This window comes from Helicoverpa zea, chromosome 16 (assembly GCF_022581195.2).
Source record: "Helicoverpa zea isolate HzStark_Cry1AcR chromosome 16, ilHelZeax1.1, whole genome shotgun sequence".
NCBI lineage: Eukaryota > Metazoa > Arthropoda > Insecta > Lepidoptera > Noctuidae > Helicoverpa > Helicoverpa zea.
Window position 1 is genome coordinate 11,548,206 of NC_061467.1, and position 24,593 is coordinate 11,572,798.

General features: G+C 37.7%; 2 protein-coding genes across 4 annotated transcripts; one reads left to right on the forward strand and one right to left on the reverse strand.

The window, feature by feature from the left end:
- Positions 1-2,243: 2,243 nt before the first annotated feature.
- LOC124637282 (cationic amino acid transporter 2-like) lies at positions 2,244-24,526 on the forward strand. Of its 3 annotated transcripts, none has more exons than XM_047173628.1 (14): positions 2,244-2,551; positions 5,902-6,150; positions 8,477-8,605; positions 9,021-9,176; positions 9,461-9,565; positions 9,839-9,976; positions 10,402-10,550; positions 10,981-11,078; positions 11,523-11,662; positions 12,140-12,242; positions 12,596-12,741; positions 13,740-13,906; positions 14,308-14,416; positions 22,811-24,526. In XM_047173628.1, exons 1-14 carry the CDS (start codon positions 2,458-2,460, stop codon positions 22,951-22,953), a joined length of 1,926 nt encoding a protein of 641 aa, XP_047029584.1. In that variant the 5' UTR covers positions 2,244-2,457; the 3' UTR covers positions 22,954-24,526. The 3 variants fall into 3 exon arrangements, with proteins under 3 accessions (XP_047029584.1, XP_047029586.1, XP_047029585.1); XM_047173630.1 differs by lacking the exon at positions 2,244-2,551 and adding an exon at positions 4,277-4,354; XM_047173629.1 differs by lacking the exon at positions 2,244-2,551 and adding an exon at positions 5,309-5,499.
- On the reverse strand, positions 16,954-18,586 carry LOC124637285 (lipase 1-like). Its single transcript, XM_047173634.1, has one exon. The coding sequence runs from the start codon at positions 18,404-18,406 to the stop codon at positions 17,237-17,239; it is 1,170 nt and encodes a 389-aa protein (XP_047029590.1). The 5' UTR covers positions 18,407-18,586; the 3' UTR covers positions 16,954-17,236.
- Positions 24,527-24,593: the final 67 nt, after the last annotated feature.

The following is a 24,593-nucleotide window of genomic DNA, read 5'->3' on the forward strand; positions in this document are numbered from 1 at the left end:
ATGACGAATAAGAAGCACATATTCAGAGACGTCTCCGTGATCATTAGGTTTAATACCGGGAGCGATCACCGACTTGTCCGAGGCTCTCTGAATATCAACTTCAAGGCCGAACGTTTCCGTCTGATGAAGGCCAGGCTCCGACCAACACTGCTCCAAATCATGACAGGATCTGAAACGTTCCAGTCAAATCTGGAGAACCGATTTGCCGCCGTGGAAACCACAACAGACGTTAACCAGAACCATGAATATGTGGTTCGGATCCTCAGGGAGGAAGGTTCGAGATTCTGTAACATGCAGCGTAAGGGCAAGAAATCAAAGCTTTCGGAAGAGACATTAGGGCTTATGAAGAAACGACGTGAAAACCCGCCTGTCACTTCGTCAGCTAAGCGGGCTCTAAACCAAGAGATCAACAAGCACGTACGACGCGACCTCCGATGCTCCAATACTCTTGCCATTGAAAGAGCAACTGAGCTGAATCGGGGGTCAAAGGTGTTCGTACAATCTCTTGGAAGAAGCCACTTGACGAAGCTGACCACAGCAAGTGGAGAAGTCGTTTCTTCGGTGCCGGCAGTCCTTTCGGAAGTGGAAAATTTCTATGGCCAGTTATACGCATCGCATGCATCTCGACCTGATCCCGGAAATGAGGATTCTAGAGCCACATTAAGACGCCATTTCACCGAAGACCTGCCAGAAGTCAGCAGTGGCGAAATCGAGATCGCTCTGAGCTGCTCAAAAATGGAAAAGCCCCTGGCGAGGATGGCATTACAACAGAGCTATTAAAAGCAGGAGGAAACCCCTTACTGGGGGAGCTCCAGAAGCTTTTTAATGCCGTTCTTTTCGAAGGGAGAACTCCAGAGGCGTGGAGTAGGAGTGTTGTCGTCCTGTTCTTCAAAAAGGGAGACAAAACCCAGCTGAAGAACTATCGACCCATTTCCCTCCTAAGCCACGTCTATAAGCTGTTCTCAAGAGTGATCACAAACCGACTTGCGCGAAGACTCGACGAATTCCAGCCACCGGAGCAGGCTGGGTTTCGGAGCGGATACGGCACCATAGACCACATCCACACAGTGCGGCAGATTATACAGAAGACCGAAGAGTATAATCAGCCCCTGTGTCTAGCATTTGTGGACTATGAGAAGGCCTTTGACTCGGTTGAAATCTGGTCTGTTCTGGAGTCCCTGCAGCGTTGTCAAGTAGATTGGCGATACATCCAAGTGATGAGATGTCTCTACGAAGCCGCTACAATGTCCGTCCAAGTACAGAATCAGCAAACAAGGCCCATACCGTTGCCTCGAGGAGTGAGACAAGGGGATGTTATTTCCCCGAAACTGTTCACTAATGCAATGGAGGATATGTTCAAGACGCTGAACTGGAAAGGACGCGGCATCAACATCAATGGCGAACACATCTCTCACTTGCGATTTGATGACGATATTGTCATCATGGCGGAAACGCTGCAGGACCTACAACAGATGCTGAACGACCTGGCTGAATCTTCTCTACGCATCGGCCTACGGATGAACTTGGACAATACCGGGACCGATTGCGATACACGGCGCCGTTCTCGAAGTTGTTTGGAAATATGTATATCTCGGGCAGACATTGCAGTTAGGTAGAAACAACTTTGAGGACGAGGTGAATAGGAGAATTCAGTTGGGTTGGGCTGCATTTGGGAAGCTACGTGGAGTCCTAACATCGTCGATCCCACAGTGCCTAAAGACAAAAATCTTCAATCAGTGCGTCCTACCTGTCATGACTTACGGAGCCGAAACGTGGACACTGTCGGTACGGCTGGTTCACAAGTTTAAAGTCGCTCAGCGGGCTATGGAAAGGGCTATGCTCGGCATTTCTCTGAGGGATCGCATCAGAAATGAGGTAATCCGTCAGAGAACCAAGGTCATCGACATAGCCCACCGAATCAGCAAGCTGAAGTGGCAGTGGGCTGGCCATATTAGCCGAAGAACCGATAACCGTTGGAGTAAACGAGTTCTAGAGTGGAGACCACGCCTCGGCAAACGTAGGTGTAGGACGTCCTCAGGCACGGTGGAGTGATGACTTGCGCAAGACGACTGGCAGGAGCTGGATGCGAGAAGCCGAAAATCGATCTCAGTGGCGTGCACTTGGAGAGGCCTATGTCCAGCAGTGGACTGCGATAGGCTGATGATGATGATGATGATGATGACGCTTTTACTCTCTTATATCGATAACGTCGTCTCATCACTAAACGCCAGTAGGACACAGATCGGCTGTCATGTCAATGTCAGTTTCACGTTTCACTTGTGCGGCTACACGATTTGAAAGTAATTTTATATGTTGAACCACATTTATCGCACGTAAATCAAAGAATATTGTGGTTGATGTGTTAAATTCCGAATACAAAGTGTACCCTAGCATATAATTACGTCGTGCGACCTAGTTATGTATAAATAGGTTAGGTTTTAATATTGGTTTTCCGTAATGTCTTTTCCGAGTGATAATTTAATGGGAAACTACGAACCGGTGCGTGGACGTGGTGACCAGAGCCCCACAGTACGCCAGGCTTACGACGAAGGTAAGGTTTCTATTTCATTTACTCTATTTAAGTCTAAAATGAGAGCAACATTTAATACATTAATTTATTCCATCCTGACACGGAAAAGGAGAATATATTTATTTAAATGAACAGAAAAAACATAAATTAGACTTAAATATATCACGTTACTGAATTTATAAAGCTCCATTATGTAATAATTCATTAAATCATACTCAATTTGTATCATAATGTAACGAATTTATATGAATGCAGTTGCACACACTTGCATATTTTAACATAATAAACGTTATCGCGGTTATCGTAAATGCCTTTATTGAATTTATGAAGGTTATCATTTATCAACATGTTAAAATTGGTCAAGTTTTTTTGGTTAAATGGCACCCTAACCACATAGATAAGTCAGACATGCTTTACAAGATTGCCCTTGATAAATGAGTGACATATATGCATATACATACATATGGACATTTATAAAATAAAGTTGTGTTAGTTACACTACTTATAACTCAAGAATATCTGAACCATTTAAGCTGAAAATGAGATGGGAGGAAGCTTAGTCCCGAGAGAGGGGCACAAGAGTTTTTGTCACCATCCGGCTATATGAAGCAGTTATCTCAGGACACAAGTGAAACCATGGCCAGAGGCTGGTTAACAATAAAAGGCTGTCAGTCCTAAAATAGTAATGGTTTAATACAAATCCTTATTTGTAAAAGAATCCAATAAACAAGATTGCTATCATATATCAAGGTGACATAATCTGTCATACAAGAAATCATTCACTGTACTGTAAACATAATTATTTCAAATGTAATCTGAACTGGTCAAAATAAATTGCATATTCGCTAGATACAGAAGGGGTTTGTTTGGATAAAGTTATAAGCTATTGCTTGTGATAACTAATCCGATAAAGATTCATTCTCTCTTCAAGACTCTTTAACTTGAATTACAAAGTAATATAAGATAAAATTAGGTAAAGTTATGGACATTAGATATTAAGTGCACAGATTTCTATTGTCTATATAAGTGTAAGCACATTACTGACAGTGCCAAATGTTGCGAGCAATTGTAGTACCACATCTTTATAATTATAATCATTAATTATAATTTATAATTGTACATCTGCATAAATTTAAAAGTTTGTAATGATTTAAGGACTGTTATATTATAAAAAATTGGGATAAAATTCTGTTTGAAGAAAGTGCTTTAATAGGAACCAGTCAGGTGGAAACAAATAGAAAAGTAAGAAAAGTACATTCCACTTTCACTTAGTTTAACTTCTTAAATTGCTAGCTTTCACTACAAACATATTACAAAAAAAAGTTACCAAAATAAAACAAAAATTATATAGGTTTATTGGGAAGTCTAGCCAAACCTAGTTGCTGGGTAACAAAATATACATACAATGTTTGCAGAAGACATTAAATATACATGTAACAAATATTTTGTCTTAATGGCTGGCATTACCATCTCACTTTATGCATGGAAACAACAAAAAAGTATTTATTTTAATGAAATATAGGCACTTCTTATAAAATTTTGTATTGAGACTGTAACTGAATCTAACCCGGAAATATATCATCTGAAATAAAAAAGCCAACAACCTGGCTGTCAATCAATACAAACCATTCAAGCAGACCAGAGGTCAACGGAGCACTATTCAATAACAGTTACATTCTGTATCAATTGGTGTATGTACGTACATCGATGATATCTTAATGTCTGAGCGATCAATTGAACGGTATTGGGCGGTCCGGTCTGGCTGAATTACAGCAGTCTTGTTTCAGTAGTTGGTTATAATGTGGGTTTTGTTTGTGGTGCTCTGTAAGTTTATTTAATTTTTTATAATTGCTAATTATTTTATTAGGTCATTCAATATTTTGTAAACTTAAGGCTACCAAGAACTGTTACATATTGTTTTATAAACTCCTCCAAACTTCAAACCTCACGTATTTTGAACACTTGCCATATAGGGAGAACTGCTTTCTAGATCAAAAATCTATTCATTACATTATTTTTTTCATTTTCAATTTATTTTTAGTCAATATTAAAATGTGCCATTACTTGTGTTTTTAAATTAAATGTGCGTCATTTTAATCACAATAAAAAAAAAGATTTTAGCAAAAAAATGCCCATCAAGGGATTTCTGAATATAGCTGATTCAGCATTGTTAGGTACAGTCGTTGTCGGAAGTCATATTGTATATTTTTAATTTCGCACCTACTCTCATTCTAATATCCCGTCTCTTTTTTCTTATTTTTTCGTCTCTTATATTTTCCCATATTTTTTTTATAAATTCTCAAGAAATAAAAAAGATTTCAAGTAATCGGAATTTTATCAGAAAAAAAGCCCATCATGTTATTTTTTCAACATGCGAAAAACTGCTATTTTAAAAACAATATGTGTGCTGTGACTGTACTTATCTATCACGTAGGCGTTTAACCTAGTCTGCAGTTTATTCTTCCGTAATATTCAGCATTATTAGTAGTTCATAGTTTGTCGTCAAGCCAGTAATGCGACACAAGTGTTCTGTGTTCATGTGTACCAAATAAACAAATATTAGATATTTCTTCTACATTCCTTATTCGTTCGAGTTTAAATGTAAATTGAGTGTGTAATTAGATCAAGTTCAAAACAGTACTGATAGAATTAAAATCTTAATTTTAAACATTTGAGAGTAAAAAAAATATATTCTAGACAGTTTCGAGTACCAGAAAGAATTACCTATATATATATTTTTTTATTAACCAAAGAACGAAGTTTTTTCAGAGAAACAAAAAATATCTTCTTAAAAACTTTTTAAACCTAATTGGTTTGATTGCCGCTAATATTCTTTGTAGTATGTTCTCAATACGCGGTTTCTAAGTGGTACGTTTGTGCGTAGATTTGGTCCAGTATAGTTTAGTTTTACTTTGGACGTGTTAAATGAATGGCCTCGTCAATGGCCAGCGTCGTTTTATTGGCCATCGGTATGTATTGACTTCTTACTCTGTGATTTGTTTTATGGTTTTATAATGTGTGTGAAGGAATACTAGTTTCTGACGGTTTTGTAGCGTCCCGGCGAAGTAATTGCAGGTAGTAACTATTGTATGTAACATGATATGCATCCTTTGCGAGAAATAAACTCTATTCCTAGTAATTCCCTGCCGCAGGTGTTACTTTGATCAAAAACGCCTGGTAAAAAATCCTGGCAAGCAAAAATAGATTAATCCTACAGCGGATTCGAACAAGCACCTGGTGCACATTGTCTCTTGCATAGCTAAACCATAAATTAGTCATACATCCATTAGTAATTTCTATACTCCGATAGCGGTATTTAAAAACCGCTTTTACATTTTAATGTGTACATAATTATTTGTATTTTTTCCTAGGTGGCCTCAAAGCCGGTGCGACCCGCGTGGCTCGCATCGCCTACGGGGTCCTTTCTCGCCGTAAAGTCGCAGAAGAAGGAGCCGCACGCCTAGCCCGAGTGCTCTCAGCGCTCGACTTGACTGCGCTAGGCGTAGGCAGCACGCTAGGCGTAGGAGTTTACGTGCTGGCTGGTGACGTCGCCAAGAATTATGCTGGCCCGGCTGTGATATTGTCTTTTTTGCTAGCTGCTGTGGCTAGTGTTTTTGCAGGTAAGATAAGTTTTATTTAGTCGTAGAATATTTCGGTGTTAGGCGTTTAAAACAGCTTGCTTCATAAAAAAAACCTTGAAGTTTATATACTTTTTAGGACGAAAACAATTGTGAGTATGCCACAAATAAAAAGGTAGAAGTCAGAAAGCACTCCTTGCCTAACCCGTCTTCTGTCAGACTTTACTTACACGCTAGGAGTAGACCGACTGCGATAGGAGTAGACGGACTGCGCTAGAAGTAGACAGACTGCGCATGCTAGGAATATTTTATCAAGACGTATGACGCGTTTGGACTATTATGACCGAACTAAGAATTTTAAGAGGAAATCTTTAATGATCATTAAAAACGACGTAACTATCGGCTGTTATCGCTGAAAGTACTAAGAAAACCATTAATTTTCATGTATCGTTTTCGTCAATGCGTTTTACAATAGTATCCGTAAATAATGGCAGTTTTTAGACGCGGAGACCATAGTACTGTTAAGTCTTAATTCTGCAGTGTGATATGTTGTGGGCGTAGGAAGATCCAATGTTTGAAAAAAATATATAATAAAAGTGTTTTCGAATAAAATGACCTGCAGTTGACCAGGAAATCTTGAATCAGTCTTTAAAGACTCATAATAATCAGTGAAAACAGAAAAAAAAACACCAAACCTTAAAAGGTTGTAAGCGACATCACACTCAATGTCGCTTACACCTTTTAACCACTAAAAATGAAGAACCCATCAGCAAGATGCCGTCAATACTTCATGGGTAGACGTAGAAGTTCAGGACCTGTGCTCTCGGCTTTAGACCTGACAGTGTTAGGGGTAGGCAGCACTCTAGGCACGGGGGTGTACATGTTACCAGGGGATGTGTCCAAGAATTATGCAGGACCCGCTGTGGTGGTGTCGTTCTTGTTAGCTGCTATTGCTAGTTCTTTTGCTGGTGAGTAACTTTTAGATTAGTTATTTTTGGAGTTCCTTTATCTGTTAAAGGCTGTGAAACTACTTAATCGGGAACTAGTTTCCACGGGACGAGGGAGAAACCACGGAAAACGGCTGGTAAAGAAATTAAAGAGCTGACGTGCCTGTAGAATAATCTTGATTAATCTGGGTTATTACTGTTCTAGATGGTATTTTTAATTGACGAAGCGTGCTATTTTTCATTAGATATTGGGATTGACAAAGAGTTCTAACAATACCAATTAAACGTTGGTGGATTCTCTGATATTTTGTTAGATATTTATTATATAAGAAGCCTTTTTTTTCGCTGTCGCTGGGCTAAAAATGCTATTACGCATCCCCTTTCCGTCGGGGGACGGGAGACGGGTATGTGGGACTCCCCGGTAAAATCATTTCCGGTATACCCACTAAAAAGGCCTGGCGGCACTCCGACCTCGCCTGAGTGAGTTTGGGAATCTATGGCGTCCAGTCCCCCACCGGCAAGCCCCTCATACCTCCCCCTAGTGGGGAAGGGTCCTTATAATGGCCGGAGCGCAGGGTTTGATCCTTGTGATGCAATTGTTTCAGTTATCACCACATCATAATCATGTAAAACCTACGTACTTTACCTATTTATTTGTACTATTAATGGATGGCCAGTAATGTTTCCCCCTATCAAATTGTCATCAAACAATCAAGGACAGTTGATGGTGACGATAAAGAGATACAGGATTGTGAAACTGATAGATATGCTATCTGTAACTATGACTACATTGTAGTAAAACCTTGAGTTAACCCGTGGACTAAAAAACTGGGTCATATTTGTTTTGGAGTTTCAAGTGGTTTTATAGTTTTAGAATATTAAAAGGATATCAAAAATAATCTAAGCGGATGTCTGGATATTCAAGTAAAACACTACAACATTTTCTCAGAATCGGTAATCTTTATCGTCAAAATTACTATCAGCGTTTATCTTTATGTTTTTATACTGCCTTTGCATTTTTGTTATTTAAAAACCCAAGAATTGATATAGAAAGTGTACGCCTCAATATATTAACTGAAGAAGGTTCGCAAATTAATTCTTCATTGGTAGACGAAGAAGTTCTGGACCGATTCTCTCTGCTTTAGACTTGACAGTGTTAGGGGTAGGCGGCATTCTAGGCACGGCCATGTTTCACCGAAACACACAAATCCCTTAAATAAAAGCATTTTTCAAACGTCTCAAACGTAACTTAAAGGTCTTTCTGTTGTAGCAGAATAAGTGCGCAAATGTGATGACGAATGACGAGTCTTTCAAATTGAGGCTGTTATTGTAATTTTCCTTTCCAATATGGAGTTGACAGTCCACGTACATTTCAAGGAATTCTTACCATATTTTAAAGGCCTACCAATCTCTTGTTTCAGGCTTATGTTACGCGGAGTTCGGCGCTCGCGTGCCAAAAGCGGGCTCGGCGTATGTCTACAGTTATGTATGCGTCGGCGAATTTATTGCTTTCATTATCGGATGGAATCTTATATTGGAGTACATTATTGGTAAGTCATGTTTCTGTGTTTTTGTTTGTCTTATTTAGCTATCTTGCAGATTCGGGAGAATCTTTGATGTATGCTTATGTTTATCTAAAGTTCGTATCAAATTCTATATCGATTGTTTCAATGCAGTATCATTAAATTTGAAGTCAGATATATGCCTTCTGTAATTTAATGTCAAAAAGTTACTGATTCTACTTAAGAAGGGTATTTTTTATATGAGAATGAAACCCAACAGAATGACACCAAACAGCACAATCAGCAAACAAAATTTTATTATAATATATTTGTATGTGTGTATGTTATTTTTGAGAATGGGCGGAATCCAAAGACGTGAATCAGTTTCTTAATTTTAAGTTTGATGAAATACATTAAATGATGAGTTTAATGTTGACGTTTGATCTCTTTCGTTTATTTCCAGGTGCCGCTTCCGTAGTAAAGGCTCTAAGCGAGTACCTAGACTCACTCCTGGGCAAGGCGATATCTACGAGCTTGGAGGCCGCCATGCCTCTAGACACGCCGCACCTCGCGCGGTACCCTGACCTGTTCGCCTTCTCCGTCATCATGGCGTTCTCTGGTCAGTACAGCATCCATCATCATCTGCCTAGCCTTTTCCCATGTTAGAGTCGGCCGCTAGGGTAACCGGATGCAGCTGAGTAACAGTGCTTTATATGTAGCGGTCATCTGTCTGACCTCCTTAACCTAGCTACCTGGATAACTCCATGCCCCTTGGTAAGGCTATTGTCGGACTTTCTGGCTTCTTGCAACTGCTAAGGATGTTCAAATGACCTTAAGCGTCCTGTGCGGTTTTATTACAAGTTTTTAATATGTTAACGAATTTCTTTTTTATATTTATTACAGTGGCCCTTGCGTTCGGAGTGAAGGAGTCGACTAAGTTCAACAACTTCTGCACGGGAGTCAACCTGTGTGTCGTGTTGTTCGTCATCATATCAGGATCTTTTAAAGGTAAGTTAGGCTGAATACCAAATATACATTGAAAGTAACCTTAAAATGCGCCTTCAAGTATTTTTGTTGCTTTCTTTTAATATAGTCAGTTTAGCAAGTTTTTTTAGTGACCCGGTTTTGACACTATTGACGGCATGGGCGAGAGCGAGAACATTATAGTATTTTTTTTGTTTAATGTACCGGGTTATAAAGTTATTCATCAAAAATGCACTTCAGCAAAAAAATAAATATTAACATTTAACACTTATTTGATAACCTGATATTCTTCCACAGCCGACACAAAGAACTGGCGCATCCCTGCTGAAGAAGTCCCGAAGTCTGAGCACAAAGACTTCGGCACCGGCGGCTTCGCGCCCTACGGCCTCGCTGGCATCATCAAGGGGGCTGCTGTCTGCTTCTATGGCTTTATTGGTAAGTAATAGTAAATTAAGTGATCATATTTTTATGATGGTGAGAGGTGGTAAAAATGATAGACAAAATTTTCTTATCTTTTATTCTTCAGAGAAATGTGTGTTACGGCAGAAAATTCATCCCTTATCATTTGTCTAGCCTTTTCCAAAACTATCTTATGGTTGCTAGTATAACGGGATGTGGTTGGTGTTCTATAATGTGCGATTGACTATCTGGCCTCCTCAACCAACTGTCCGTCAGTCTGCCAAAGATGCTTAAATCTTTCGAAACTCATCATGATAATTTGATTATCCTCCATTTGGTCACCCATCTACAGATTGAACGCACTAAGCGTCGCTTATTTTTAGGACCGATTGATCTTTGTAACATTGACTTAGCCACGTGTTCTTATATAGGTAAATAACTATCTTACTATTTCCCACCAGGTTTCGACTGCGTAGCGACAGCAGGCGAGGAAGCCCGTCGGCCACAGAAGACGATCCCCTTCGCGGTGGTGGCTTCACTGCTCGTGGTGTTCCTCGCGTATTGCGGGGTGTCTTCAGTGTTGACGCTCATGTTGCCTTATTATATGCAGGTATGTACACTGTCCATCATGAGTCAAAACTTCTTAACGTAACTTTGGATGAGATTGTTATCAAAAAAAGACAGGTTAGGACCTTATAAAAAGCTTTGGATTATGTCGCTTGAAAACTGGATACATTTTTTGAACAGTAACTGGCATACAAGATCGAAATCTAATCTATCGTGAATCCCATAAATCCTTATGAATTTTAATAATTACAGCCTTGAATTGTACATTTTTAACTTAACTTTGAATTTTATTTTGCTCTCTCGATCAACATAAAAAAATGTTATAACAGGATATCTATTTATTATTCAGTAATAGAAACTGACAAAAGGTTATGATTCATGGATAAGGTTAACGCTGTCAGTAAATTTACCGTTAGACTGTCATATTTACCGTCTGACTGTCATATTTACCGTCAGACTGTTATTGTGTCCAGGACGAGAAGGCTCCGTTCCCCTACGTGTACGACCAGCTGGGCTGGCCGTGGGCCAAGTACGCCGTCAGCGTCGGCGCCATCTGCGCTCTCTGCTCCAGGTAATGTACCGACTGTCGACGTACATCATTATGTACTGTGGTAGTATCATCCATCATCAAACTAGGTTGCTTGAACACGCTAATCACGAACTGTTGGTCTAATATGTATAGTTCTTTTAGTGTGATCACTCATTCTACTTTTACCCGGTTATGCGGAGTAGTTCCCATGGGACGCGGGTGGAATTACCGGCGAATTTTTTTGGTGTTTGGGGTGTACCCCTCTGTTGCTACCAGGCTCTGAACCTACTGAAAATTATTTGAGTTAGGAAGCTATGTACCATCTCCGGGTGACATACACTATATTTTATCTGGGTATAGGAAGAAGTTTCCTCGGGATGCTGTTGAAGCGAAACAACTAGTCATCTTACATATTTTAACGTTGTCATGTCATGTTATCTACAATTAATCTTCAGCAATTAACATAATTTCCCCCCTTATCCCCAGTCTCCTAGGCGCCGTGTTCCCGCTGCCGCGTATAATCTACGCGATGTCGTCGGACGGGCTGCTGTTCCGCTTCATGGGGCAGGTCAGCGAGAGGTTCCAGACGCCGCTCATCGGCACCATGATCGCTGGACTCTTCACTGGTAACTTAACACAACTTCCCAGTATTCCCCCTACTCCCCCAGTCTCCTAGGTACCGTGTTCCCCTTCCCGATAGTGGTAAAATTTTGTCTAAAACGTCTTTTATTTTTTAAAGTATTTCCGTTGCATCATCTGCCTAGCTTTGTCTCAACTATGCCAGGGTCGACTTTTAGTGTAACCGAACGCAGCTGAGTGCTAATGTTTTACGTGAATCGACTACCTATCTGACTACCACAACCCAGTTTCCCGGGAAACAAGATACGCCTTGGTGAGACTGGTGTCAGAACATCTGGCACCTGGAACGTAGTAGAAGTAACGACTGTCAAAGATGTTAAAATGACAGTCGGGACCCACCCTTTGAACGTGCACCCATCCACTCTAAGCGTCGCTTAACCTTAATATCGATCGACCCATGTGGCTGTAAGTTAGCCTTGAGCCCAATTTTAGTAGAATTGATTAATATATGATATTCTATACAGGTACATTGGCTATGATCTTTCGACTGGAGCAGTTGATCCACATGATGTCTATAGGCACGTTGCTAGCCTACTCTATGGTCGCCTCCTGTGTACTGCTGCTTAGGTAAGTTATTAGTTTAAAAGATAATAGGGTTCATATTTAATATTACAGTTCATTTCCTGTCAAATTACTATTACTTGTCGCATTGATTTAATGTATCAATTGCGTGTAGAAAGTTCTTCAATTATGCGGCAGCTTTTTAATCAATCACCTGTATGGATATAATGTTGAAAGTTTTGAGTGCCTCAATTATTCTATTCAATTAGAAAGCTAGACGAGTAATTGAATGACCTTGTTCAGTAAAAGGGCTAGCTGCTTTTTAAACTATGTTAAACATTTTTACTTATATTCATATAACTATGTTAAACATTTCCTTTCCTTGTGTCTTAGTCAATATTTTTATCATATTGTGATAGATACGAGTACAGCCAGCCGCACCGCAATCAAGAACCTCTGAAGTTCACGTACCGCGAAGCTCTGCGGCAACTCGTCAACGCGGACAAACACGCGCTACCCACCAAACTCAGCTCCGTGACTGTGTCTGTGCTCGTCACTTTGTACGGTAAGTCATGGTTATTATGTTGACCAGGGGCCCGATTCTCTTAATTTTACTTAAGCGACATACGATTCACCTTTGACTGAGATCCAATCCCGACTCAATTACGATTGCATTCCGCTATTTTTTCTTTGGAATAAACGTTTTTATCCTTTTCTGTTATTCAATAATGAATAGTTTTGTCTGCAAATGATTTACGATTGCAATATGATTGTAGAGCGAACTACCGTTTAGCTAAAATCACCAAAATAGCAGACAAATCGCAAACCAATCGAATGTCGTTGGAATACGATTGGTCTTATATTAGTAGCAGAATGCCCAATATGGTCAAAACTGCCATTGTGATCATATTTCTATTCGATTTCGACATTACATATTAACTTAGGAGAATCGGGCCCCAGTGTTCCTGACGTGATGAGTCGATACCATACTGTCACGTCACGAGCACGGCCAGTCTACAGTCTATAGTACATTACGGCAGAATGTACCTAAGTACAGTTCTCGCCAAACATAATGGTGGCTCGCGACTGACTTTTGAATAACGTTGCGTACATGTGACGTCGTGTTTCTAGCTGACATAAAGTTTGATACGAACTATATTACTGCTTTATGTGCTATGCTCGATTGTCGAAGATGCCGTGATTTTTTAAATATTTTTTTTTGATCATGCTACTATAGAGCAGTTAGAAACTTCATAGTCGATAGGTTTTATTCATTATAGTTTATTCCTCGCTAGACAACTATTTAAATGTATTTTATGAAAAATAATAGGATTAAGTTTTGACTACTGAAATTGTTGCTGCGCCTACAATCCAAAATAAACCAAAGTTAAAGTTTATTATGATTTTTAATTAAAATATCCCAATATCCCGGCACCCTACTTACTTCCAAAAGTCGTTAGTCAAATCACCTTGACACTAATGAGACACCGACTTCTATATTCAAATCAAAAGTATTTTTTTAAGTTATAGTATTGTTTTATAACTTACAAACTTCCTGCCCAGGAGTATGGTGCTTCGTAATGATGTCGAGCATCAACCAGTACGGTGATGCGATACTGGAAGGTCACGTTGGTCCCACAGCCATGTTAGCAGTGGGCTCCACGCTGGTGGTAGCTACGTTAGTAGCTATATCTAGACAACCTGTGTCTGATAAGAAGCTGGCTTTCTCTGTGAGTATAGTTTTTGTGTTTAAACAACTTGTATATTGTTGTGTTGCCATAGAGTTTTGATCATTTTGAAGAGCTGTATTTTGAACTATCTTTAATGACTATCAGATAATTCAGAATAATCTGCATAATTCTTCATTATCGCCATGTTTAAAGAAATCATCATCACCATCCACCATCAATTTTAAAATGTAAATGATCTTTCGGTCTTGACTTCAAAAAAGCGCAGCATCAGCACTATATAAATAGTTATGAAATCTGCATTTTATTTTCGAGCAGAAAGGCCAATGCCAACGGAGCTCTCATTATTATAATAATTTACATCTACATTTGCTTCCCCATTTTCTAACCAACTTCTCAATAATTGGTCTAAATATAAACTAAAAACTCCCCTTTCTGCCCAGGTACCCTTAGTACCGTGGTTACCAGGTATCAGCATCCTCATCAACGTGTATCTGATGCTGAACCTCGACTACATGACCTGGCTCCGGTTCGCGGTATGGATCGCTGCTGGTAAGCCAATATCAACCTTATTGCTATAGGTTTAAGGCTGTCTAAGGCTGGAAACAGTGCTAGACCGATGGTCAGCGCTGACCGCCGATCGACGTAGCTGTATCTGTGCAAGTCTATGAACGCGCACAGAGCTACGCTGAGGGCACGCGCGTGATTTTGTATGTGATTCGGTCGGGACGTACGGTCAGCACTAACCGTCGGCCGAGCACTGTTTCCAGCCTTAATTGCTAACGTCATGTGATCATGGTGCATCGTGCTGAACAATCGCGACTGACTGGTGGCGGTATAACTATCACACAGCACCTTGATGATGATGATGGCATTTGTACACATTCTAAGATTTAATATTTTTTCACAGCGATTTTTTATTAAAAATAAATTTTACAGCAACTTGCCCGGGTAACTGGGTTGAGGGGGTCAGATAGGCAGTCGCTTCTTGTAAAGCACTGGTACTCAGCTGAATCCGGTTAGACTGGAAGCCGACCCCAACGTAGTTTGGGAAAAAGGCTCGGAGGATATATAAATTTTACAACAAAAAAAACACAGTATTAAAACTATTTTAAATATAAAATATTTTTTAATTTAATTAATTGCATTAAATTCTCAAAAATGCAAATTCGAGTGCAGTTTGAGGTTTCCGGTAGGAAAAGTATTTCATGGTCAGGAATGCTTTATGTGCATGTAAATTAGAAAATTAAACTAAATGCAAAAAATTACGCACGCAAAATTACGTTTGTAAACTATCGAAATCATTTAGAATTGAACCATTGCTAATTATTCAAAAATATAAATTTAACTACATACATTCAAATAATTTACCAGAAAAAAACTATTAACCTCTAGACGGTTCCCAACAAAAAAATTTGTTATGCATAATAATCTTGTCTTAGGAAGTTACTCTATCGTTTTGATCCACTCAACAGACCATAAAAACAACAATTATATTATTTCCGAGTATTATAATAATGTATTTATTACAACTTCCTTATGTATAACGTTTAAAATATAATATTATACTGCGGGTTAAGGCCTAAGACCAAGGAGAACTAAGGACCAATATAAGGAAAAATGCAAAAGAAACCTAGCTAACGCGTTGAATAAAATCGCTGTCTCAAATGGTCACCCATCCGATGATTGACCCCGAGCACAGGTTAAGCTTGATCGATCATACCGTGCGGCAGTTACATGGTAACGCAATGAAAATATTTGTTCAAATATATAGCAGATACCTACACATAATTGTTTACTATTATCACATTACTATTATTCTTTATTGCACACATTTACATTTGACACACTGAAAACAGTCATTCGGATTTGCTAGCGATATCTAAAAAAAACCTAGAGGCATGTTTGTTAATTATATTCATAATTTATTCAGATTTAGTTTTGGTAATTTATTCAAGTTTGATTTATCGCCCTATTGTTCAAAACGAATATCGAAATTGTAAAACTTTACATTACTCACCAAAAACTGAACTTATTTTTATTATTAAACGGTTTTATTTAGCTCACCCTGTTTGTTTTTTTTTTATTATTTATTTATTATTCTTGGGTCAAATTTAGTAATTCAAATTTAAGTACCTTCCTGTTGTCAGATTGATCTGAAATTTGGTACACACCTTCAATTCCGATGACAATACAATATAGTAATATCAATAACATTGTAAATCCAAGACGGCCGCCGGTACAAAATGGCGGATTACATATTTTTTCCACAACCCCCTCAATATGGGTATCAAATGAAAGGGCTACACAAGTAGAATACTGTCAGCAACCCCAGCGGGGCCCAGGCCTGCGGGATTGTTCGAAAGAGTTACCGTGGTCCTGGTACATAAAAGGCCTACGACGAAACACAACGGTTTTTAGTCAGTAAGAGACTGGCACTCCCTCACCGCTGCTGACCCATATATAGAATGAGGAATATTTGGTAGGCATTTTCATTAAATACTAAAAGCTAGAAAATAAAAAATCGGTAAAAAAAACTTTTAAGTTAAACGGTTTTACTTTATGTGCACTGAAAACTAGAAAATAAAAAAAACTGTTAAGTCCTTACCTATAAACCTACGTAGGTGGTCCCGGTCATATTAGACTAAAATAAAAACGTGGGGCCCTCTGAAATCCTACCTATGGCAAAGCATATCTTTATACTTTGGTAGATCATGAGCTCGGCGTGCGCTGGTGAAGCCGCTACGGCTGATTATTGATTGTCAAAATCTCCAGTTACGATTATAGTAAGTCGATGCAATCCACACCTATTATACCTCTAGAAGAAAGTACTACAGCAATAGTTAGGTAATGGGCCCCACGTTTTTATTTTAGTCTAATATGACCGGGACCACCTACGTAGGTTTATAGGTAAGGACTTAACAGTTTTTTTTTATTTTCTAGTTTTCAGTGCACATAAAGTAAAACCGTTTAACTTAAAAGTTTTTTTCATACACATCTTCTAGAGATAATAATAAAATAAATTGATTATATGTATAAATTAATTATTCATTTATTATTCAAGCAAACGGTATTATCTGTATTATTTATCACTAATTGTACTTTTCTCGCGTAATATTGACCTTCGAAAACAATTCAAATTTTATTTTTTTGACTGCCCTTTCCAGCAAAATAAAGTGTTTTGTTTTCGTAATATTTTTGGTATTCACATAAATCATTAAACACATACCTGTGTTTTATGTCTTACTTGCACTCTTTCACAAGAATTATCCTATAAATAATTTTAATTACACTATACACACAATTAACACACACCACATCATCATTATTACCCGTTTTACTATCTAAATAACTTTCTAGTCTTTGTTTTCTTCAGTAATTATACTTATTCAAAAGCCGAAATATATGTGGGAACATCATTTTGTGTGTACTCCTACCCCAAACGTAATCTATGTGGTTGAATGCATTATCTTGCATCTTGATGTAGTCCACGACATTCGGTAACCGCTGTCTCAACAGTTCAGTGTCTTTGATGGTCGATATTTTATCATTATTCGCCACTATCAACGCGATACTCATTGTCACTTGACTCAAGTCGTACTCCGGCGGAGTTGGTCTCTTATACTTCCTCATATTTTGCGCCAATCCGTAATCGTAGTTTTGAAACTTCTTCGACTCGCCTATCTGCGCTAGATGGTACAGATTCTTCCTTGAACTGCCAGCGGGAAAGTGTCCCAGTAACACAGGAAAGAACTCCATTTCAATCTCCTTGGCGTTTGCGCCCGTGACTGAAAACAAGGCGTCTAAACATACCTTATAGCGATCTTCTTTCATACAGAATTGGTTAATCAAAGCTTTGGACGTTGAATTGTAACCACCGATTTCATTACCAGTGATCGCCTCTAGTGCAATGTTCAAAATAGGCGCCAACTGTATAATATAAGACATAAGAGGCTTAGTGTTTTGTAGAAAACATACTGGTGCCAAAAATATATGAAGCTTTATTTTATCGTTGTACTCCGGTCGAGTCGCTCCCATAACGTAAGAAGCGGTTGTCCCTTCTGAAAATGCGATGACGCTTAACTTTCTTTGCCCTGTTCTGTTCAATACGAAGTCTATGGTGGTTGGGATGTCAATTGTCCCTATTTCGTGGAGACTGAAGTTCCAGAACTCTTTGTCTGCGTCGGCGTCCAACGTGACATGTGTTCTGGCATATCTGTTGCCTTTGTAGTTCATGGCCCAAACATCGTAGTTGTCCCTGGCTAGAGCGACTGCGAGCGATGTATTCCCTCTCATTATGAAGCTGTCTGAGGAATCTAAGGCACCGTGTATGAGCAGCACGGGTTTTCTCCTGTCTCCTGGTATGTGGAACAGTTTGAGGTAGTAGCCATCTGGTGTTAACACTTCAAATTCCTCGACTCTTTGCACATACTTCATGGCTAGCCCGCCGAAAGTCAATATGGCGTCTTCAGGCCATTCTAAATTTCTCGTTTGGCTTAGAACTTGCGCGATAAAAAAGAGTCCCAAAAATATCCGATGCATTCTTAAATTAACTAGTTTTAACGTAAATTAACGAGCGAGCGTCACGTCTGTTTAGTCCGTATTAAATAAAGGCCAGCTTGTGATTTCCTTGACTTAAATAGGTTCTCAGATACTTTTTTCTTACATATCTAGACACACGGCAGTGTGTCCGCCAAGTTCGAGCAAAAAAAGCGACACACCGGCCGTGGGTTATATTACACGAACCATTTCGGGCCAAATTCGACCCCCCTATAACTCAAAATCTATTTTATTTAAGCATATCAAATTTCTAGTATCTGTTGAGACCCCCTCACTTATCTAAAATACAAAATTTCATTAATATACCTATTGTAGGTCTTGAGAAATTGACGTCAGAAAATCGCTATTTTTACTATACACTCACTGACTGACTGACTGACTCACTCATCAAAAACCTAGACCACTACCAATGGTCGTATTGACTTGAAATTTGGCATGGAGGTAGGTCTTTATGTCAAGGCAAAGGGAAAAAACTGAAAATGGCCAAGTGTGAGTCGGTTTCAAAATAATGAAGGTGTAAATTTATACCCGGTGTAAATTTATTATAAATTTATCTATATTTATATAATATATCTTCGAATGGTCGTATCGATCTGAAATTCGTAACAAACGTTTGTATTTAGACAAAGTAAAGTAAAAATCTGAAAACGGCCAAGTGTGAGTCACTTTCGAAAATAACGAATGTGTAACATTGATCCACGAACATAATATATGATAACATGTCATGTCAGTCAGTTGGTAAATCTAGTCCATTTAGTTAATCTAGTTCATTTCTTTGTAAGAAGCATAGTGCATATTCAAAAATCTGAAAGATAGTATAAATGAGACATTTCCTTAACTAACTTAATCATAAGAAAAAAATAAAATAAACAACCTTACAAAAATAAATGAAATCCCACCCAAAACAAAAATGTGAAAGACTGCCAAGTTCGATAATATGGGAATGCTTCGCCTATAAAAGAAGTGAGATCTGAATAAGTACCAAGTTCCATACACATACCTCAGTTAAAAATAGTTACTTTTTAATGATGTTACTTGGCAAGTTTTAATAGAAAATTAAATACTTGATTCATTGCGTTTAGTCGGTTTATAACAAGGTGCGTGAAAACTTGCCAAGTAACATCATTAAAAAGTAACTATTTTTAACTGAGGTATGTGTATGGAACTTGGTACTCATTCAGATCTCACTTCTTTTATAGGCGAAGCATTCCCATATTATCGAACTTGGCAGTCTTTCACATTTTTGTTTTGGGTGGAATATTTATTACTGCGTTTGTTTGTATCATATCTGATGGTTGATATCAATGTCAGATTTAGATCGAGATTTTTTTAATCTACCTAATATATAAAAATCGTACGTATATCCCTTGGTCAAACAGCTGGACCGATTAAGCTGAAAATTAGAGGAGAGGTAGCTTAGCTGGGAGAAAGACATAGGATAGTTTTTGCCACCATTCGGCTACGGTTATCTCGGGACGCGGGTGAAACCGCGGGCGGGAAGCTAGTTATATAGGTATCATTTTTATTGCATTAATTTGTTCTAAATTATTGTAGGTATTTATTTTGCATATAGTTGAATTATAAGACAGAAAGGTCGTGGGTAGCACTATTAACACGTAGCTTTTCTAATTTTATTACTCCAGCTATTCTAGTTATTATATAATAATAAATTGTATTACAGTACGTGACTAATGGAAATATGATTATAGTATCTATTTGAGAAACCAGTTCAGGACTTAATAATAGAATAATTAAATATAATTACTACAAACTAAGGACAGTAAATTATATTGATATCTTGATTTAAAAAATGTCTGTAATTTTGAAAATAATCTTGTACAATAGTTTTTTATGCATCTATTAATTACCTCATATATTGTTATGGGTTTTTATATTATAATTTTTTTGTGATTCGCCATGTTATTGAGATACATTACGGATCTTATATTTTAAGTGTAGTTTTAGTTTTAAATTAGGTTAGGTATGACTAATTAAATACATACACTTGTAGTCGGTATCTATACTAATATTATAAAGAGGAAAACTTTGTTTGTAATGGATAAACTCAAAAACTACTGGACCGATTTTAAATATTCTTTCACCATTAGAAAGCTATATTATCTGCGAGTAACATAGGCTATATTTTATCCCGGTGCGGGCAGTAGCCACGGGACGCGGGTGAAACCGCGGGAAAACGGCTAGTAAAAAATAAAAGTTAAACTAGACTATCCTCATTGCTACGATGGCTGCATTTGTAGTTACAGATTATTTTAAAATATTTAGAAGACATATTGATCAATTTATGTTTTATTCAGAAGAGAGGGTCTAGTGCCTTTACCATTGTACTTTTTTTTTAAATCTTGGCATGTCGTTAAATGCGCAATACCACCGACAAAAAAACCCTTGTACTTTTCTTACCTTACTTTTTTAATAAGAACATATCTTAAGAATAACTTTCCAAGATCCGGATTAAATAGGTCGACAAAAGTTATATCAAGGATATTCTGACAAATTAATAGGTACTGGTTGGTTTCCCCCGAACTTTTAACGTGTGAACTTATCTTGTACTTATCTTCATTGAAAAAACCAGTTCAAAGGTCTTGTATAAGCCCACAGCTTAATGGTCATGTATTTTCCATACAGGATTTTTGAAAATATTCTTATTAATACTGTAGTAACCAACGATGTGACCTTCGTTTATTTTTTTCGTTTATATTTAGGTCGATTCTGTGTAGGTATTTCTTCTTTCTGCTCTATTTTCCATTTATTTGGGATCGGCGCATTTATGCTTTACGCTTCCATTTCTCTCTGTCAGCCGTGATACTAACATTCAATCCCTCTGTATTGATAACTTGTCGTTTTCCCGCGGTTTCACCCGCGTCCCTTGGAAACTACCGCCCGTACCGGTATAAAATTCAGCCTGTGTTACTCGGGAAGGGTCAAAAGTGTCAGTTTCCAACAGTGAAGTTAAATCGGTTCAGTAGCTTCAGTAGTTACCAACAACCAAACAAAAAATGTTTTCTCTTTATTATATTATTAGTATATGTCGGAGGCGTCATCATCAGGATGGCACTATCGTCCGACATCAGTTAGGGTAATCGTACAAAGAGATAACTCAAAAGAACTCAGAACTCAAAAGTCAAGAACGTTTATTCAAATTAGTCAGAACAAAAGACAGCCCCCAAAACGCCCGCCCTTCGCCACTTCCTATGTGTTTTGGCTGGGGAGAAGAAGTGGCGGAACAAACTCCCCAGCAACACAAGTCTGTCTGTTAGGTTAGAAGAACCGTTACAATTTTAGTTCACAAGACACTTTACATTTGGATCTACAACGGTACTACAACGCTAGGCAATAACACTAGGTACACTACACGTAACGAAGGCGTAAAGACGTAACGCAACGACTCCACGAAGATTCAACGAAGCCTCGACCAAGACTAAACCGAGAGTGAGCTCCGCGGACGCCACGCTGACCACCACGACTCTGCCAAGCGCGCCAAATTGTTGTTTCACCGGAAACGCCACCAGAGGGCGCGCTTGCGTCTCGTTCAGTGACCGTACTATTGACTATCTCCGACATATATATTATTGCATTAGATGTATGTATATCTGTGTGACTTATTTACTAGTCCAACATGAACTAAATCAAGTTATCAATATTGGCACAAACTAATAAAAGAAACAACCAAGCATTTACTTGGTTATAAAAAGGATAACGATAATATTTATTATTTGCAATCGAACGAAAGTACTGAACACTACACAACAGTCTTACATGTAGGTCATTATTAAGATAACTGTATTTATTTGCATGCTGTCAAACCTGTTTACCTGATACATAATGCTTGTAGGTTAACGAGTATTAGCAATTTGACGTGTCAATTTGACAAGGTGATGGATTTACAGGATTTACTTGATAGATTATGTCAGAAAGAAAAGTAGGGAAGAAAAAGACATGCCGACCACAGATTAAATAAGAATCATGGCAGGATGATAACTGTTGCAATTGGTCACTTTTTAATGTATAAAAAACATAGGTGTAAAGTAGCTTATATTTTACTGGTGCACGGATTAACCATAGATTTGAGAGGTCTATAAAAAAAACCATCGCAACCTTTTGTGGATCCGTCCCTTTATTACAAATGGAAAATAAATAAAATAAAAAGTAATTATTAGGCTCAACACCACAAATTTTTTATCATTACAATTATTTATTTATAAAATCTACATTGACTGTTACCCGGGGTTTGATCCGCGTCTCTGGAATTTCTTCAATCTAATTAATACTTCTGTTTAACATTTCATACTCACTTCCGAATTTAAAATATTACTCAACACTTTGTTTCTTAATTCAAACGCAATTTAAATCCAAAATAATAATTTCCAGGTCTCCTAATCTACGCGACATACGGCGCCTGGCACAGTTCGGAACGCAAGCGCAAAATCGACAGCGGCGTCCAACTGGCTGACCTACACAATGACAGCCAGACCGCCTTGCTGAACAACGGCCTGACTCACGCCCTCGGCTGACAATCAGCCAAGCAGGAACCAGAGGAAAGAGTGGTCAGTCCTACGAGTACTGTAGTGTCTTTTATTTCTAGTATTTAGTTTATGTTTATGACCCAGTATTTATGCAGATTTTTTAATGTGTAGGTTAGCTAACTCAAACTCGAACTCTACTTATAATGAGATTCAACCAATCAATTGTTTCCATATATGTGTATGACTGGATCTGCAGACTTTCTTATACTCTAATAAAACAGTTGTAAGAGGGATGTTTATAAGTGTTATAACACAAAGAGATAAAAAAGGAATTATAATGAGGTTGGTTTTCAGCGAGCAGAAGTCTAATACACCTCGACCTACTATAGGAGGACTTTTTCCTTTCTCACACTAAAGCCCTGATATTTGAAGCAATATGATTAGTTGAATCCAATGCTAAGTACTTTGACTGTCAGATTTTGTAAAACGGACCTAAGATCTAAGCTAAACAATTAAGCGAATAGGTACTTAAGTGTTATTACTTTAAGGACTATTTTGTAAGACACCTCTATAAGCAGCGTTTTATAGCCATTTTAGCATATTGTGTGTTGTGTACTAAAGTCGCATTTATTGTAATAATACAAGACCAAATAAATAACCTTGCATTGTATCTTACTCGCATATTAATAGATTATATATTGACCCTAGATTATATTAATGTATTTAAATGAAAAAAATGTGTTATAAAATCAGTGCAAAATATTTTTAAATTTTAAAATCGAATCGTGAGTGAATAAATGTTATATATATGTATTTATTGCTTATTTATAATAGTGGTTATTGTAAACTAAGTAAGTATTAACTTTAGCTTTATAAGTGATCTGACATACAGCCTATTTCTGAATTGAGGACAAGTACCTGCGAAATATATGATTCAAATACATATTTGAAAATTCTTAATAATTCTTAAGCGCAGCGAGAATCCTCAGTTAAGAAATTGGCATGTACTGTATAAAATCATTAGATTTTAAGTATTCATTATAAACTGGTCTTATAACCGATCATTGCTTGATTTTAAATCGTGCCTAAGTGTTTTTATGTAGGTATTAAAATTGCTTTGCTTTTAAATTAGGCTAAGTGCAAGTACATTTAGGATCTAGGCACGTGCCTACTCAATTTAAAAAAAAATATGGAATTCAAAGTTTCCTACTTTATACTTAAGCATTTTTCTAAAAATAATATTGTTTTTTTTTCTAGTATATTTAGAATCTCGATGTTAAGGTTCCTACGACGTATTGCGCCAAAGTATTTTATTTTTGTTGCTAGCGTATTTAATTTAGTACTTAGTACTGTAGCTGTGTTACTTAATTATTTTTATTTGCTATCTTTAATCTTTATTTTTACTTTTTTTCTATTATTTAAGGCTTTTTGTCGATAACATTTTTTTGTGATTATATTCTGTGGTTAATTCAAATATTATTCAAGGTCAAGGTCATCTGGATATGAATTGATAGTTTTTGTAAAATTTCGGAGATAGTATTAGTTACATACATTGGCTGTGAAACAGCGTGTTGGAAAATGTTTAGGTAAAAATGAATAAATTAAGTACATAGTTCAAATACTTTTTTAGTTTTATTTCATCAATCATACTTTTATCAACTTTGTAAGTAGGTAACTAAAATTGGGCA